This window comes from Lathamus discolor, chromosome 4 (assembly GCF_037157495.1).
Source record: "Lathamus discolor isolate bLatDis1 chromosome 4, bLatDis1.hap1, whole genome shotgun sequence".
Lineage (NCBI taxonomy): Eukaryota > Metazoa > Chordata > Aves > Psittaciformes > Psittacidae > Lathamus > Lathamus discolor.
The window spans coordinates 111,033,960-111,050,767 of record NC_088887.1 but is presented as its reverse complement, the minus strand read 5'-3'; the positions used below and the strand labels follow the sequence as shown (position 1 = coordinate 111,050,767).

General features: G+C 39.2%; 1 protein-coding gene across 1 annotated transcript in view; it reads left to right on the top strand.

Annotated features, from left to right (window-relative positions):
• DDX10 (DEAD-box helicase 10) overlaps nt 1-16,808 on the top strand; it is a 169,317-nt gene that overhangs the window by 90,862 nt on the left and 61,647 nt on the right. Inside the window, exons 14-15 of the mRNA XM_065678640.1 lie at nt 11,802-11,915; nt 14,117-14,278. Of these exons, the coding sequence (XP_065534712.1) occupies nt 11,802-11,915; nt 14,117-14,278 (276 nt within the window). The remainder of the gene's footprint in view (nt 1-11,801; nt 11,916-14,116; nt 14,279-16,808) is intronic.

Below are 16,808 nucleotides of genomic sequence, written 5' to 3'. Positions count from 1 at the left end.
AGGTGCAAAGCAGGTGCAGGTTTTTCTGGCTCCTCACCTTCACATTAATGTGTTGTGGAGTTTGAGTTGGGGTTAGTTTGGTTGGTTGGTTGATTGTGGTGGTTGTGTTTTGTTGTTTTGGGTTTTTTTGTTGGAAGTGACAGACAAAAGATGGTTATGTTTGAAGTAATCTGTAATTTGGTTCAATATTGAAGACTTTCAAGCTCTTATATCAAATTTGCCGTATTTTGCTGGAAATAACATCTTCATGATGGCCTTTTCTTGCTCACAAAAATTGGAAGCACTGGTACATGGAGGAAGAATGGCAGTCAACAAAATCATGGGGTTTGCTTGTTAGTTTATATCGTATGAGGAGCACTTGTTCCTTTACTAAAGTGTAATCCTCATTTTAGGATAACTGCAAGCAGTCTTCTCTTTGCTGTAGAAGTGCTGGAGAATTTGGTGGTTAGGGTGTGTTTCTCTTGGATTTTACCAGAGGAACATTTTGTTGTAAAGATGCATACCTGTACCATGACAGAGGTGGAATGAGAACATCTTATGTCTTGATCCAGCACTGCAGTTACCTAGTGGTATTAATCATTATTATATTCTTGTATATATTCAGTCTGAGGCAGTCTTGTGTTATTAGGATATCTTGGCTTGTATTTGTTTCTTTTGAAATATATTTTTCTGCCAACCTTAACCCCAAGAATAAGCAACAGCTATGTTAATGTTTGTTTCTGAATTACAGTCTCCTGGAATGTCTTTATCTTCATTTATTCAGGCATAGCCAGTTATAACTTAATATACTTTTTGCCAAGAAATATATAAAGTAGTTCACAATTCTCTATTACACCTTCCTTTTAAATAAACTGCATGAGAAATTGTAGTCTTGTGTTGCTAAAGATCTAATGCTTTAGAAAGGGTTGTCATTGCTGCTTATGCTTACAGATGATGGAGATTTTCAGGCTAATGCGGTAGTTGTACTGGAAAGTTAAAAAGTGTATTAAACAGATACAACTTTCAGAGTGAGATATTGTCTACTACAATACACATTTCTTAAGTAGTGGTTTTGTTCATATTGCATCTCACAGTGATAAACTTAGATATTATTTATTCTGTGATGTACTTAAAGATTTGGAGAATAAGATATATTATTTTGCAGGTCAGTGACTAAAGTGTTGGCATTTGCAGATACTAGAGTTGTGTGTAGAATGACATAATTTATAGTACTGAAATCAAACATTTGCTTTGTGGGCTGGGGAGCTTGACTCTTCAGTTAAGTATTCTTTAAAATCTTCCTGTTTTGTGGAGGAGTCAGAGATATATATTAAAAAACCCCACCAAAACCCCAATCAAAACAAAACAAAACAACAACAACAACAACAACAAAAAACAACAAAAAAAGAAAGTGGAGGGGGAGGGGAAAGAAAAAAGCATGAAAAATTGGTTGTGCAATGCTGCTTATTTGTGGTTCCTTCTGGTATTGTGGGATTTTAAATCAGGGTAATATATTAACATTCTTTTTTCATAGAATCATAGAATAGTTAGGGTTGGAAAGGACCTCAAGATCATCTAATTGCAACCCCCCTGCCATGGGCAGGGACACCTCACACTAAACCATCTCACCCAAGGCTTCATCCAACCTGGCCTTGAACACTGCCAGGGATGGAGCACTCACAACCTCCCTGGGCAACCCATTCCAGTGCCTCACCACCCTAACAGTAAAGAATTTCCTCCTTGTATCCAATCTAAACTTCCCCTGTTAAAGTTTTAACCCATTACCCCTTGTCCTGTCACCACACAGCTTGGTGTCATCTGCAAACTTGCTGAGAGCGCACTCAATCCCACTGTCCATGTCAGCGATGAAGATGTTAAACAAGACCGGTCCCAGCACCGATCCCTGAGGGACACCACTCGTTACCGGTCTCCAGCCAGACACTGAGCCATTGACCACAACTCTTTGCGTGCAGCCATCCAGCCAGTTCTTTATCCACGGAGTGGTCCACCTATCAAATTGATGTCTCTCCAATTTAGAGAGAAGGATGTGTTGTGGGACAGTGTCAAACACTTTGCACAAGTCCAGGTATATGACATCAACTGCTCTACCCCTGTCCATCAGTTCCGCAGCCCCATCATAGAAGGCCACCAAATTGGTCAGGCAGGATTTCCCCTTAGTGAAGCCGTGCTGGCTGTCACCAAGCACCTTGTTGTTTTTCATGTGCCTTAGCATGCTGTCCAGGAGAATGTGCTCCAAGATTTTGCCAGGCACAGAGGTGAAACTGACTGGTCTGTAGTTCGCCGGGTCTTCCATTTTCCCCTTCTTGAAAATGGGGGTTATATTTCCCTTTTTCCAGTCATTGGGAACTTCACCTGACTGCCATGATTTTTCAAATACGATGGCCAGTGGCTTAGCAACTTCATTCGCCAGCTCCTTCAGGACCTGCGGATGGATTCCATCAGGTCCCATGGACTTGTGCGCATTCAGATTTTTAAGATGGTCTCGAACCAGATCCTCTCCTACAGTGGGCCCAAGGTCTTCATTCTCACAGCCCCTGCGTCTGCCTTCTAAGACCTGGGTGGTGCAGTCAGAGCCTTTGCCAGTGAAGACTGAGGCAAAGAAGTCATTCAGAACCTCAGCCTTCTCCAAATCCTGTGTTGCCAGTTCTCCTGAAAGCTTCCTCAGGGACCTATGTTGTCCCTAGTCAGTTTTTTGTTTGCTACGTACCTGTAGAATCCCTTCCTGTTATCCTTAACATCCCTAGCCAAGTTTAATTCTAACTGGGCCTTAGCCTTCCTAACCTGGTCCCTAGCTTCCCAGACAACATCCCTGTACTCTACCCAGGCCGCCTGTCCTTGCTTCCACTTTTTATAAGCGTCTTTTTGCCTTTGAATTTTCCTCAGCAGCTCCTTATCCATCCAAGGAGGTCTCCTGGCCCTCCTGACCGCACTCCCTTCTAGTTGGGATGCAACACTCCTGACCTTGTAGCATGTGATCCTTGAATATCAACCAAAATATAGAAAATGAGAGCAGTGAATGTTTTCTCAGGGATGAAAGGACACAGATGCCCTTTTTTTATTATTTTCATGATTTGGTTTAAATTTGTAGATGATAAATGTTGTGGGGATAAAGATGTATTTCAGAAAGCATTTCAGGAATGTGTACCCATGATTTCTGAATTCTATTAATTTCTATTTATTATTCTACAAAAGGGACCTGTAAGAATGATGGGAAAACACTTTTTGGCAGGGCCTGTTGCAATATGATGAGGAGTAACGATTTAAACTAGAAGAGGGGAGATTCAGGTGTAGTCTGAAGAAAAAATTCTTTACAATGCGGGTGATGAAATACTGGCACAGGTTGCCCAGAGAGGTGATGGAAGTGCTATCCCTGGAGACATTCAGAGCCAGGCTGGATGTGGTTCTGGGGAACCTGAGCTAGTTAAAGATGTCCCTGCTCATTTCAGGGGGGACACTAGATGACCTTTGAAGGTCCCTTCCAACCCAAGCAGTTCTATGACTGTATGAATCTAAGTTCATAGTCAGAAGTGCAGAGCTACTGATGGAACCCCTAATGCCCTGCAAAGGTAGTTTGTGTTGAAAATGCTGGTGTCTTTGCCACTGTTTAGATGGTAAAGTGTTTTAGCAGTATTCTGCAGATAAACTGCTGTGTGGTGTCAGTTAGAAACAGGAGTAAGATTTATCACTGAAGAACCATTTAATAAAGATTTCTGTAAGCTTTGTTCTTGTCTGTGGTTGGAGAGAAATACTGGCATGGAGCCATTTACTGGTGTCTCTTTCTCCTTTTTTCTGCTATTGTAGTCTATATATAGGTAAAAAATAATCTCCTTAATAAATACCTTCATTAAATGCAAGGAGTTGTAGGAAATACTCATCTAAACATAGAACCAAGCTTATACATGTAAATATACTGCAGAAAATTCCAGGTTTTTTAATCCTTATTGCATTTTGTGTTAAAGGCTGAGATTTTAATCTTGAGCTTAGTTCTTTTCAGCATGCATGGCTTAATTTAATTTGTTATAGAAAATATGAATGTGTTGTTTACTGAGACATCGTCTCTGATTAATCAAAAAACTCTAAAATTCCAATATAATCTTTTGTCGTAACAGTAATCAAAAACAAAGGCAAGAATCATCTATGCGTGTCGTTGCCATAGTACAGTTCTGTCTTTGCTATGGTTTCTTGTATCTGTTGCTGTTTCTTTAATATAAAGGGCAATTTAAATGGAAATGATAATGCAGTGAACTACTGGTCTTGTATTCTTTGTCAGTAATGTGGTTATCAATATTGAATAGTAGTATTAGAAGCTTTTCTTATTTCCTTTTTTTTTTTTCTTCTTTTTTTGCTGTGACTTGGAAAAGATTCGTATCTGTGCTGTTCTTTATGCTGAGTGCTTTTTTCTTTTGAATACCAACCTGGATTTATCCTTATTGTCACAATCATTACTGTAAAAGCTGTGTTCAGTTCTCTTAGAATACTTCACCACACCAAAATCAGCCTCACTTGTATTATATTAAAAGAAACTCAACACATGTTAAGTTTGACACTGTCCAACACGACATCCTTGTCTCTAAATTAGAGAAACATCAATTTGATGGATGGACCACTCGGTGGATAAAGAACTGGCTGGATGGCCGCACACAAAGAGTTGTGGTCAATGGCTCAATGTCCAGCTGGAGACCAGTAACGAGTGGTGTCCCTTAGGGATCGGTGTTGGGACTGGTCTTGTTTAACATCTTCATTGCTGACATGGACAGTGGGATTGAGTGTGCCCTCAGCAAGTTTGCAGATGACACCAAGCTGTGTGGTTCGGTTGATACGCTGGAGGGAAGGGATGCCATCCAGAGGGACCTTGACGCGCTTGTGAGGTGGGCTGATGCCAGCCTTATGAAGCTTAACCATGCCAAGTGCAAGGTCCTACACCTGGCTCGGAACAATCCCAGGCACAGCTAAAGGTTGGGCAGAGAAGAGATTCAGAGCAGCCCTGTGGAGAAGCACTTGGGGGTGTTGGTAGATGAGAAAATGAACATGAGCCGGCTTCAGTGTGTGCTCGCAATCCAGAAAGCAACTGTATCCTGGGCTGCATCAAAAGGAGCGTGACCAGCAGGTCGAAGGAGGTGATCCTGCCCCTCTACTCTGCTCTTGTGAGACCTCACCTGGAGTATTGTGTGCAGTTCTGGTGTCCTCAACATAAAAAGGACATGGGACTGTTGGAACAAGTCCAGAGGAGGGCCACGAGGATGATCAGGGGACTGGAGCATCTCCCGTATGAAGGCAGGCTGAGAAAGTTGGGGCTGTTCAGCCTGGAGAAGAGAAGGCTGCGTGGGGACCTGATAGCAGCCTTCCAGTATCTGAAGGGGGCATATAAGGATGCTGGGGATGGACTCTTCATTAGGGACTGCAGTGGCAGAACAAGGGGTAATGGGTTAAAACTTACATGGGGGAAGTTTAGATTGGATGTAACGGGGAAGTTCTTTACTGTGATGGTAGTGAGGCACTGGAATGAGTTGCTCGGGGAAGCTGTGAATGCTCCATCGCTGGTGGTGTTCAAGGGCAGGCTGGACAGAGCCTTGGGTGAGATGGTTTAGGGTGAGGTGTCCCTGCCCATGGCAGGGGGTTGGAATTAGGTGATCTTGAGGTCCTTTCAAACCCTAACTATTCTATGATTCTATGTTAACAAATAAGCTTGTTTTCCTAGGAAATGCTGGGGGAGTTGTGTTGTGGAAGTGGAAGGATGGTTCAAATAACTTTGCTGCTTCTCTGTGACTTTGGCTTGTTCTGGTGTTCATGACAGCGCAAAGCAACCGGTTGCTTTTGAGCAGTCAGCAGAAATCAGGAAGGACTGAAATAACTGTCATTGCCGAGAAGTGGGCTTGAAATTAAAACAGAAACCATGGAGCTACTACAGATCATGAAGGCAACCAGCATCTATACATCTCCTTGTGGTCATGCTGCATCCTCGGATTTCTGCTTCTCTGGCCCTTTAAACTCAACAGGAAGGCAGATGACTAGTTGAATCCAATTGTATTACTAAGAGGAAGCTTTTTGGTGTTCAGAGTTTTGTAGGTGCTTGAAGCAATGCAGACTTCAAAGTCTGGTTATTTTGCTTCTCTTGATGTTTTCCTTCTTATGTTTTATATTTATGTGTAAGGTGTGAAGTCTGTATCTCACTTCTGCTTCTATTGTTAGGTATCTGTCAGGAGGAGTGAAAATTTTTCTCACCTCTTAACCTTTGCTTTGTTGTAGGTAATCAAAGCGTTGTAGTTTGAGTTTGGGAAGTTTATGGGGTTGTGAGGTAATGCTTGATGGTTAGGCCGCTTTAGGCCAGTGGTTGGAGGATATTCAGTCTTCTGAAGGTTTTTTAGTGCCTGACAGATAAAATCCATGTCCGTATGCTCTCTGGAGCATGAAGAAGATGGCTCTTCTCCTTGTCCAAAGTGTGGTAGCTTCAAATCTGACAAGCCTGTGTCTTATTCTGTGGGGAATTACATCTAAGTCTGAACTCAGTAACTTGACATTGGGATTGACATGCTTGGTGATAATAAAAATGTGGTAATACTTGCTCCTGTTGTGGGCAGTTTCTTGAAGAAATACAAAACAAGTGTGTGAAATTGAGTACCGCATCGATTTTTGTTTCTCGGAGGCAATTGTGTTGAATTCTGGGTAAAGTAATGTAATAATGGTGGGAGAGATGGGAAAATATTTCAGGTACAGCACCATTCTTCCTGGGAATTGTAAAATATAAGCAGAGGGGAGAAAAAAAGCCCACAAATACCCTAGAAAAGCAGTAATGCTTGTTATAGCTAACATGAGTGGAAAATTGTTAACTTTTTTCTACTGATATTTTACCCTGCCACAGTAATGTCCTTTTGTGGGGCAGCTTCTGTAGTGAATATACTGTGCTGGCTTTCACAGGCTCCTTGAGAGGAAATTAAAAACGAAATTGCAGTTAGAAATAAAGAAACTTCACATTTGTTGATTTGTAACACCCCAAAGGTCAAAGCAAATGTGATTGTCTTGGTTACTTTAAGATACTGTAAGTGCTTAGATACTGAATTACTGAGGATTGCATACTCAGTCGAAACTATTGACTTGAAAAATTGCATTAATGAGAAAAATTGTTCCATATTAGAATAGCAACATTTTTTGACATTTGTGTTCCTGATGCCGTCTTTTCAGAAAATAAAAATTAATTGAAAAATGGTAAATCTTATGTCTTAAACTTGTCAGTATCTTCATTTAGAAAACCTTTGTCATAGATTCAGCTAAGAATCTTAGATCTTTTAAGCAAGAAAACAAAAGCTTGCTCCTTGAGGAAAATGGAAAAGAACTTGCATATTAGCTGTATTGTTTCTGATTATATATCAAAATGTTTGAATTTTCTGTGCTTCTAAGAGCTAGGTTTTATTCTAACTCATTAAATAATCCAGCAAGCCATCTGGCATGTACACGTGTGAAAGGAAGAAGAAATTTAGGCTTTTGATTAGTAACAATAGAAAATCCCCCAAGCCTGCAGCTGAGCCTACGTTTTACAGAGTTTTTATAAACTTGTGTGACTCAGCTTCTAATACTTAACTGTTACATCTAATACTTGACTGTTACGTACCATTCTAAGTAGGTTGATTATCACTCTGGTCTTGTTTGATCAGTTTATTGCCACTTCTTCATAGAAGAAGAGCTGAGCTTGAGGGCCAGTTTTATTGGGCATGTGGCAAAATGTACATGCTGGTGAGCAGCAGGTACCCTCTTCTCATTGAGAAGGAAGCATGTGTGTGTGCAGTGGCTGGTGCTTTATCCTGTGTAAGTTCAGCTGCAGAATCCCTTTGAATACCTGACAGCAATATGAAAATCTGTGCCCAGTCCATGCATGCAGTCTGTGTGTGTTGAGGGCTTGTTTGATGGTATAATTCACTTTTAGAAATGGATTTGCTTGAGTACATAATAGCTGAGCAGGTTTTGATACACAGTGTTTTCTGACTGACCCAGTCTGTGCCAGGAGCTGCTATGCCCTCTCAGCTCATTTTAAAACATCCAGACGTATGGCTTGCTCTGGCACTAGCAGCAAGGTCTGGTTATCAGCAGAAACCCGTCTTCCATTCCTGTTTGCTGATGTGACAGTGCTTCTGCCTGCAAAGCCTGTGACCCCAGATTTCAGCTGTTTACTGAGCAGTTAAGGAGAAGTCATTGCTCCTGCTGCAGTTGTGTGCTTTGCAGCACTTGAGGTTAACAGATGGAGACCTTTTGGCAGCCTCCAGCAGCTGGCGGTGTCTGCAGGTTTGGTGAGCTCATTGTGAAGAAAAGAGGTGAAGCCACAGAAAACGTGGGTTAAATGCCAGCCTGCTGCTTTTAAGTTATAGTGTCTTGTAGTAAAAGAGATTAAAATGGGAAATGAGTAAGCAGAATGACTTGAAAATGTAGGGAGCCGGTGCTGGCTCTGCAGATTATGAAAGCCTGAGGTCTGCTATCCAGTGGTATGAAGCTTCTCACAGTGGATGAATCAGATTCCTGCTTGATGGGAATTTAACGTTTCGATGTACCCGTTCAAATGTGGGAGCAAAGCAAAGACAGGCAGTGGCATTAGAAATTTGAGTGACGGATTTAGGTATTTGAGTAAGAGGCCACAAGGGTAGTGTGGGTGGGCGAGGAGGCTGTGAGCTGAGATGAATGAAAACAACACATCCTGTGTCAAGACTGCAGCCAGTTGGAGGAACTCCTGGCTCAGATATGTTGAATATAGAGTGGTAGCCACTGGGGCAGGAGGTAAGAGGGAAGGTTCTTGAGATGTGGGGAGTAGATGCTCTAAAAGATGCTACTAGAGACATATGGAGGGAGAGACTTGGGTGACAGGAGATATTTTAGGACTATATAGTGACTCCAGAACAATGTAAGAGAGGTCCCAGGAGAGGACCAAAGCATTTTTGGGACCCCACGGTAGCTCCAGGACTATATACAGTCCATGGCTCACCTGCCTGACTTTTCTTCTGGACCACATAGCCTCCCCACCTTGGGACATGGAGGCCATGTCAGGAACCACTGCGCTAACCCACCCAATTTCCCTCGTGGGCCGCACCACTTCTGCTGCTGAACAGTGAAGTCATGTAGGCACAATTTTGCAGCTTACATTTGTGATAAAAATGTTTTGCTGTCTGAGTCCATTTGGTCTTAAACTGTGACCATCAGTCAGGAGACAGTGTCAAGCTGAGGGAACCTTGATAGCTATTGTCTTTGAATAGTGTTAAGTTTAGTAAAGCAATGAAAATGTCCTAATAAAAACCACTTTAATTGTCTATGAGGTGTGTAGAGTTTATACTAATGCTCTTCCCTGTATGATTTTTGAAATTATGATCTCATACCTTGCCTTAATGCTGCATATTGTAAATCTGCCAAATTCACACACTGATTTTATACTGTACTTTTTAGGTCTGTAGTGAGAGAGTTTAGCTTCCTGTTTTTTTTCTTCCTCGTTATGTTCCTCCTTTTGCTTGGAAATTTTGTCCTATTCTGTTTTTTGCCATGCTATTTCACAATATCAAAACACTTCTGCTTCTCAAAATCACACAGGGGAGGGAGGGGGAAAAAGGTACAACTGGAAACATTGCCTGTGTATGCATAGAAAGACAGCACATTGGATATTTGTGTTCTTTAGTCAGGAAAACTTGTTTTAAACTAAGAAATACAGAAAACTGAGATTCACATTTAAATATAATTTTACAAAGTAAAAGTGTACCAATTTGAAGCTTTCAGTCACCTTTTTTTTTTCTACATTACCATATTATGCTGGTACCAGTCATGCAGGCAGTGCAGAAAGGGAAGATTATAAAAACCAAACAAACCAACAGAAACCCACCCAAATCCAAAAACAAGCCAAAGCAAAAAAAGCCTTACCCAAATCCCCCAAAGCAATCAAAAGCACCTGGTGAAAGGAAACGTTGTTTAAGTATTATCCTACTACCCTGAAGTACAGCTCTCTTTAAATTCTTCTCCTGCACAATTCCCATTGTTCTACTAAATAGCCTTTATTTCGAGGTAAAGGTTTTATGCTTATGCAGACTCTCAAACAATATATTTGTAGGATAAGCACCAGGAGCGTGGGAATAGCAGAGCTTTCTGAGCTGTTAAAGGTGTGTCTAAGCAGTAGTAGATGCACAGTGCAACAAAAATCATGGAGCAATGCTGAGGACATAAGTGCTGCTACAGTTACTATTGCCTATAATAGATATGGTCATTACTTGATAACAGTGCAGTAGCTGTCACAAGCCATTTTTCCTGTTAGGAAGGCTGTAATTTTTCTCTTTTATAGTTCATATTTCAGTGCATTAGTGTGCTGGCCATAATGACAGTGACTTTCTGAATTAATTTTTTGCTTCCTTTTATAGTGGATTTGGTATAGAACATGAAACTGATAAAAATTACCAAATAAAAAGTGATGAAAAGCTCATTTATTTTTTATTTTTTTTTCCTTCTGGTTCTTTTTGCCACTTGCTATTATTTAGCAGAAGCTTAGGCAGTTTAGTGACTGTTCTTCAGGCACTTTTTCCTGAGTAGTGGAGCTTTGCAGTCTTTGCAGGATGATGGATGATTTGTGGGTCTTCTGCTGTGGAGTCTGCATGTATTCCAGCAGAATACTTTCTGCAGTAGCAGTTATGGCTTCAAATGTCATTTGTCTGTACTGCACCCTGTTAGATGCCTGAACACTTACGGCCTTTGTTCTGCAAGGGAAGCTCTCAGAAGAAGAGCTGGAGGTTGTTAATCTCCATGTTCATTAGTTCCATGATGTTGCCACCAGATATGTGGCTCTGTGAAACCTATGCAGGCTATCTGTAGATGTGATGATTTATTTTCCACTGCATTTTACAGAATTTACAAAAATGGTCTTCCCAGAATAGCAGTCCACCTCCAAAATGTGAAAATACTCTGGATAAATCCTCAATCTTTGTCAAAAATAAAAGTCACCTCCTCACCTCTTCTTTCTAACAGCAAGATTGAACACAAATAATAAATGTAACTTCAGTGTCAGTATGTTTTATACAGGATGCTGTTTTGCTGGTAATAATTGCTGTCTCTGGTCAGTGTTGCTTTCTCAGGGGTAGCCAAGAAAGAGCCACCTAAACCTGTTGGAAGCAGTGTTAATGTCTGGATTCACAATCTTTGATGACTCATTTATTAGTTTCTTTAGTGTCATCACCACTTTGTTTCACTACAGCTTTTTTCCTATGATGCTAATAGCTTTTGTGATTCTAAATGTCATTTAATACTAAGTTTGGTAAACATCAATAACTGATGTTCTGTACCCTGATGGGACTGCAAGGGACAAAAATTGTGAAGTAGGAAGGTTCTTGCATGGCCATTTGTGCCTTTCATTGACACAAAAGTGACTCAAACTGGTGTGCTGTGGTGCCTGGGGACAATTTGATGACTACTGAGATGAAAGTAGTATTTGATCAGTTGTAGCTAATGGCTCCAGTCATTTCTACTGGTTTTCTTGTCTGATAAGGCTTGCTAACAGCATAAGCTGGTGAATGCAGTGTCTTTGTCCCAAAAAGGTTAGTGAGATATGAATGAGTCAGGTGTCCTGCTGCTGGCAGGATTTAAATTATGCTGAATTTTCATTAGAGTAAATGAGTTCTACATGATACAGCGTGATTAAACCGCTTTTATAAAAGGTCTGTTAGCTAATTTTTACTCAATTACTCTTACTCATGTGTTTTAGGAATTACATTTTAATATAGCTAATTGCTTTGAGAAAGTTTGAAGCACATACTCTGTGAATAGGAAAAAAAATCTGATTTTCTTTCGTACAGAATGTATCAAAATCAAAGATGAAGAAAAAAACAACTAAAACCCAAGAAGCCAAAAAAATCTTGAAGAAGAAATTTAAAGTCAACACAAAAATAGTCTTTACCGAAGATGGAGAGGTAAGATCAATTCAAAATAATTGTATTTTGGTGGGATATGATGCTGCATATTGTAAATACTTCCAAATTTGTATTGAATTGTAGTTGAATGGAATTTGCAATTTCTATAAAAACAAAAATAGTTTTACTTTAGATCCATGTGAAAAAAATGCACTTTTCAAAAGTGTGTGGTTTCTGTAATTGGTGTAAGTTTTGCAAAACTGTTCAGCTTCCAGTTACAATGCAGTTCCATTGGGAAAAAGGAATGCTGAACACTGACCTCTTTTCACCTCTGTGGGTATATGATACTTTTATGAGAGCTGCTAGTGGATGTACAGAACCCTACCTCGTTTTTGCCCATTATCCTCAATTTCAGGAGAATGAAGAGCCTGTTTTTTCCTTAGAGAAATGTAAACCAGTTTTCCTGTAGCTATTTGCAAAAGCTCCCCTAAGTCTTGAGTTACTGTACTGCAATTAAAAGAAGCCCCTGGTTTTCCTTCCAGCATTCACTATTTCTAGATTAAAAGCTTTGTTAGGAAAGCTAAGGAAGTACCACATTTTCACCTACTGGTGCTGATGTAGTGCACTGAAATTTTCCAGTAATTTAATTGGACCTTTTAATAGCCTCTGGAAAAATGTACTGATTTTATACTGAAAGGAACTATAGTGGATGCTAGTCACTGTAAGGTTTCATTCTGGCAAGAACCTCACTAGCATGTCTCCATGCCCCATAAACTTTTCTAGGATTTGATTTCACTGCTTCAGATGCTGTGTACGTTGTTTTTCCGCTTTCAGCGTTAGGAAAAAGAAATAGTTTTTTGGGTTTTTTTTTAAACTCTACATTAATTTCAGTAAGACATAAACTGAAAGAGAGGTCATCTTTGCAAGTATGTAATTTGCTTTTGTGACCAAATAAACAAAAGCATTTTATCTTGCAGGTGAAGGTAGTATAGGCATGTAATTAATGATGTTAGACAAAATCTGAACGGTTTTAGAGGTTGCTCCATTGACTGGGAATTATATCTTCAGATATTTTTAGACATTCAAAAGCTGTTGCTTTTATGCAAATGTTTTATTTGTCTATGCAATGAAGCAGAAAGGAGTGAGGATGGAGGAAAAATAGCTAGCGCAAAGATTATAGTTAGAAAAGCAACACAATAGAGAAGGGGTGACTTAGTTAAGGAAACATAAAGTTTGTATCTATGGATGTTGTTCCTGCTTTTTTTCTGAGCTCTGTAAAACTGCTTTAAAGTTTTACTGTTCTAGTCCACACACTTCTCTTTGATAAAATAAAACTCCTTTAGGAAAAGCATCTTTCTGGAAAATACAAAAACACAAAGTCCATTTTACGAAAGGAAGTAGAAACAGTAGGTTGCCTTTATCAGTGTCCAGGTGAATAACACCCTACGTGCATTTGAGAGTCCTAAACATCTTTGATTTTGTAATTGTATCTGAAAAACATTCTATATTTTCTGCCATATAGTTTCTTTTTAACAGTTACTACTCTACTAGTCCATAAGCAAGAATGATTTTGCAATGACTACCCCCAGGTAATCTCTGCTCATACCATGAGGTATAAGCTATTAGGTCACAAGATAGGTGGGGATATTTTTTTGGTGAATATGTAGTCTTTGTCTTTGCTCTAGAGCTTCAGATATTTTAGGAAGGCTGGGTTTGTTCGGCATGTCATCTGCAAGTCAAACTTGAATCATCCTTGCTTCCCCCAGAATGTTAACCTGTCATCATGGTTTTTTGTGTACTGTGTGATGAAGCTTGTTTCATTTTTATCTGAGTTAATGTGTTGCAATATTTATTGTTTATGTAAAAACATACTGTTTAGATTTAGCAGTGTTTTGTTCCATATATTCTGGAGGGTCCTTTTTTTAAAGTAAGTATTGTTTTTCTCCCAGAATGACTAGGAGGATTATAAATTACTTGTTCCATTAGGCAAAGAGAGAAAAATACAGGAAGAAGTTCAAGTGAATCCATTAAACAAGAATAGGGTGTAATGGAGATATTTTTTTCAAATGCTGATTTTTGACTGAATGTGATGTTAAATAATGTATCTGAGTTTATATTGTGCAAAAGTATTGTTTGTTTCCTTTCCAAATAATCTTTTTTAGTCTAGAAAGATAAGGTATTGGAATATTTAGGGCATCAAAACTTTGATATGGAAAGAATGTTTCTAACCATTATTTTTCTTGTTGACATGTGTAATTCAGTTAGTGCAGCAGTGGCCACCTGTGCAAAAATCCAGTTTGGCTCAAGCAGATGAGGAAGATGATGCCAGTGGTATCAACTTAGATAAAGCTAAAGAGATACTACGGGAAGAAGACAAATTTGACAAAGAAGAATATAGGAAGAAAGTAAAGGAAAAACACAGGGTAAGTTGATTTCTACTTCAGTTACTGAAGTGCAGAAATAGATAATGTGATATGGATTGCTCCGTGAAAAAAGTACTTAAATATGTTTGTGAAACAAGTACAAGTTCATTTAAATTTTCAGCACTACATTGCACTCAGGAAGACTGTTCTGACCTAAGTAGCTGGATAACACAAAGCCTTATGCAATACCAGTTGAGGGTAACATTGGAGCTTAATTTAGATGTTTAAAAAATCTGCTAAGAGTTTAGTGGGAGCATAAGTTTTTTTGAGCACTTTTCAGTGAAAGGGTATATTTCACAAAAGGGAAGTGTTGTTTGGCATATGTGCTCTAACATGCTGAAGATGTTTAGGGGGAAGGGGAATTGAAAGAGTATCTCTGAAATGTCTTCAGACTACCACTTGCTCAACATTCAGCATTACATTTCAGGTAGGCAAAAGTGCTAACTTTTTGCATCAGTGTTACTGGGGCTATCGGAATGTATTTCATGAGTTATTTAAATACTGTCGTATAACTTTGGCTGTAATTTGAAAACTTCAGTATCTGCAGTCTGTCTTCTCTCTGTATTATTTTTCATGGATCAAAGCAGAGTTTTCTGCCCTTGTCATGTGCCAGTCAAAAGGAACACAGCCGGGTGTCTTTGAATGTAAGGATCGCTCTGTTAGTCATTGTGACAAGGGCTTGTATGTCTCCAGATAATGGATGTAAGTGAGATCCCAAGACTACGTTATTAAAGGCCTGCTTTGTACTCAAAGCTGCTAATTTTCAAAGCATTAAAGGTGGTTTTTATTGCTCTGCAAATGCTGACTTTATCCAGTTTGACTTTTATCTACTGATTGCTAGTGATTAGTGCTAGATGTTTTAATGTCTATGAAGGTTTGTATTTGGGCAAAATAATTTGGAGGGGATTTGTGAAAGCTTCAGGTTACATTTAGGCACTGGTGTATTCCAGCTGAAGTCAAAGCATACTTCACACATTTAATTTGAAAGTCTACTATAGTCCTGGTACAGTCATTTGGCATCTACAAAAAAAATCTAACCTTTCATTTAGCAAAGTTTTGCATTTGAAGGTAGCTGCAAAGAAATGTTTTTTGTGGTACGGATGAAATCATAGACAATTTTACAGGAAGCAGTGCTATCAGATTTCAAGGATGCAGCTTAATAAACTAAGAAGGAGAGACTGATTTATGATTTTCCAATCAATCTGCCAGTCACTATCAAAAAGACACTTTGAGTGATGCAGTTGTACGTTTGACATCAGACTTCAGTGATTAAATAAATAGTTTGTTACTTGTTCTGTTAACAGCTTCCTCATTATAATGCTGAGGAGAGCAAATGACATTGATCAGATATTTGCCTGCATTAAAAAAAAATTAAACTGTGGAGATACTATAAAAAGAGAATTCCTCTTTTCAAAAGTGAAGCAGGCAAAATGAATGGAACTGGCTATATCATCAGTATTGTGGGGGTTTTATTGTAATTATGGAAAGTGTCAAGTTTCTTGTAACCTAACTCGCTGCATGGGTGTTTTTTGTGTTACACCTAATTGTTATTTTTGATGAAATGAAATTAAAGACACGAATGGTAGTATGTCAAAAAGAAATGTATTAAAAAAAAAAAGAAAAAGACTTCTGATTGAGGTACTGTGAAATGTGTGTCTGGCTTTTTAGGGCTGCCTTCCTGCATTCAGTCATTGCATGCATGTTCAGATTTTTTGCTTGTGGCTTAACAACTGGAGGTGAAAAATAGTTCATATGGTAAATTCTCTGTACATGGTAAAGTATTCAGTTTCCTGACTGTAATGTAATTTTTGAGATGGTATTACAAACAGTTTGGGAGCCTAGTATTCAAACTTAAAGGAGATGAAACTTGAAAGATGCGGCAAGAAAGACATAGGTGGGAGTTCAGGATTTACTTTGGTAGAACATAATTTGCCTCCCCATCATCTCACTAACCTTGTGGTTAAATACGTTTCTCCGCCCTCACTTCAGAAGGCCTTCAAGTTTGAGATACCAGTTCACTTTAGCTATTAATTAATACAGGCTATATAAGGGAAGGCTGCACACAGATTAAATGTGTTTCTGTTACTCTACCTTATTACTAAGTCATCCTTTATGTCTGTGATTCTTGACAGTCAGCTGTTGCTGCTTAGGAAGTAGCTGTGATTGGGCAATGTAGTTGAGCAAATATGTCAAGTCCTGGTCTTTTGCCTTATCCAAGCTGAGTCAAGCATAACCTCCTTTCTCTTGGGTTGTATTAAGCTGGTCTAGTGATCATAAGATCCACTGTTCCAGTGACCCATGAAGAAGCTACATTGTTATGTGGGGCAGCTATTAACTTTTTTCCTTAACAGAAAATGTGTAATTAGTTAAATTCAGACTGCAGGGAGAGAAGTTCTTTGGCATAGTTTAGAAATCCTAGATAAGCATCACAGTTAATTTTAGCCATTTAAGCCAGTATTTTCTCACTAATATTTTGGGGGAATTTATTGCATTGTCAGTGGGAAGAGTTGTCCTTCATTAACAAAAGAAT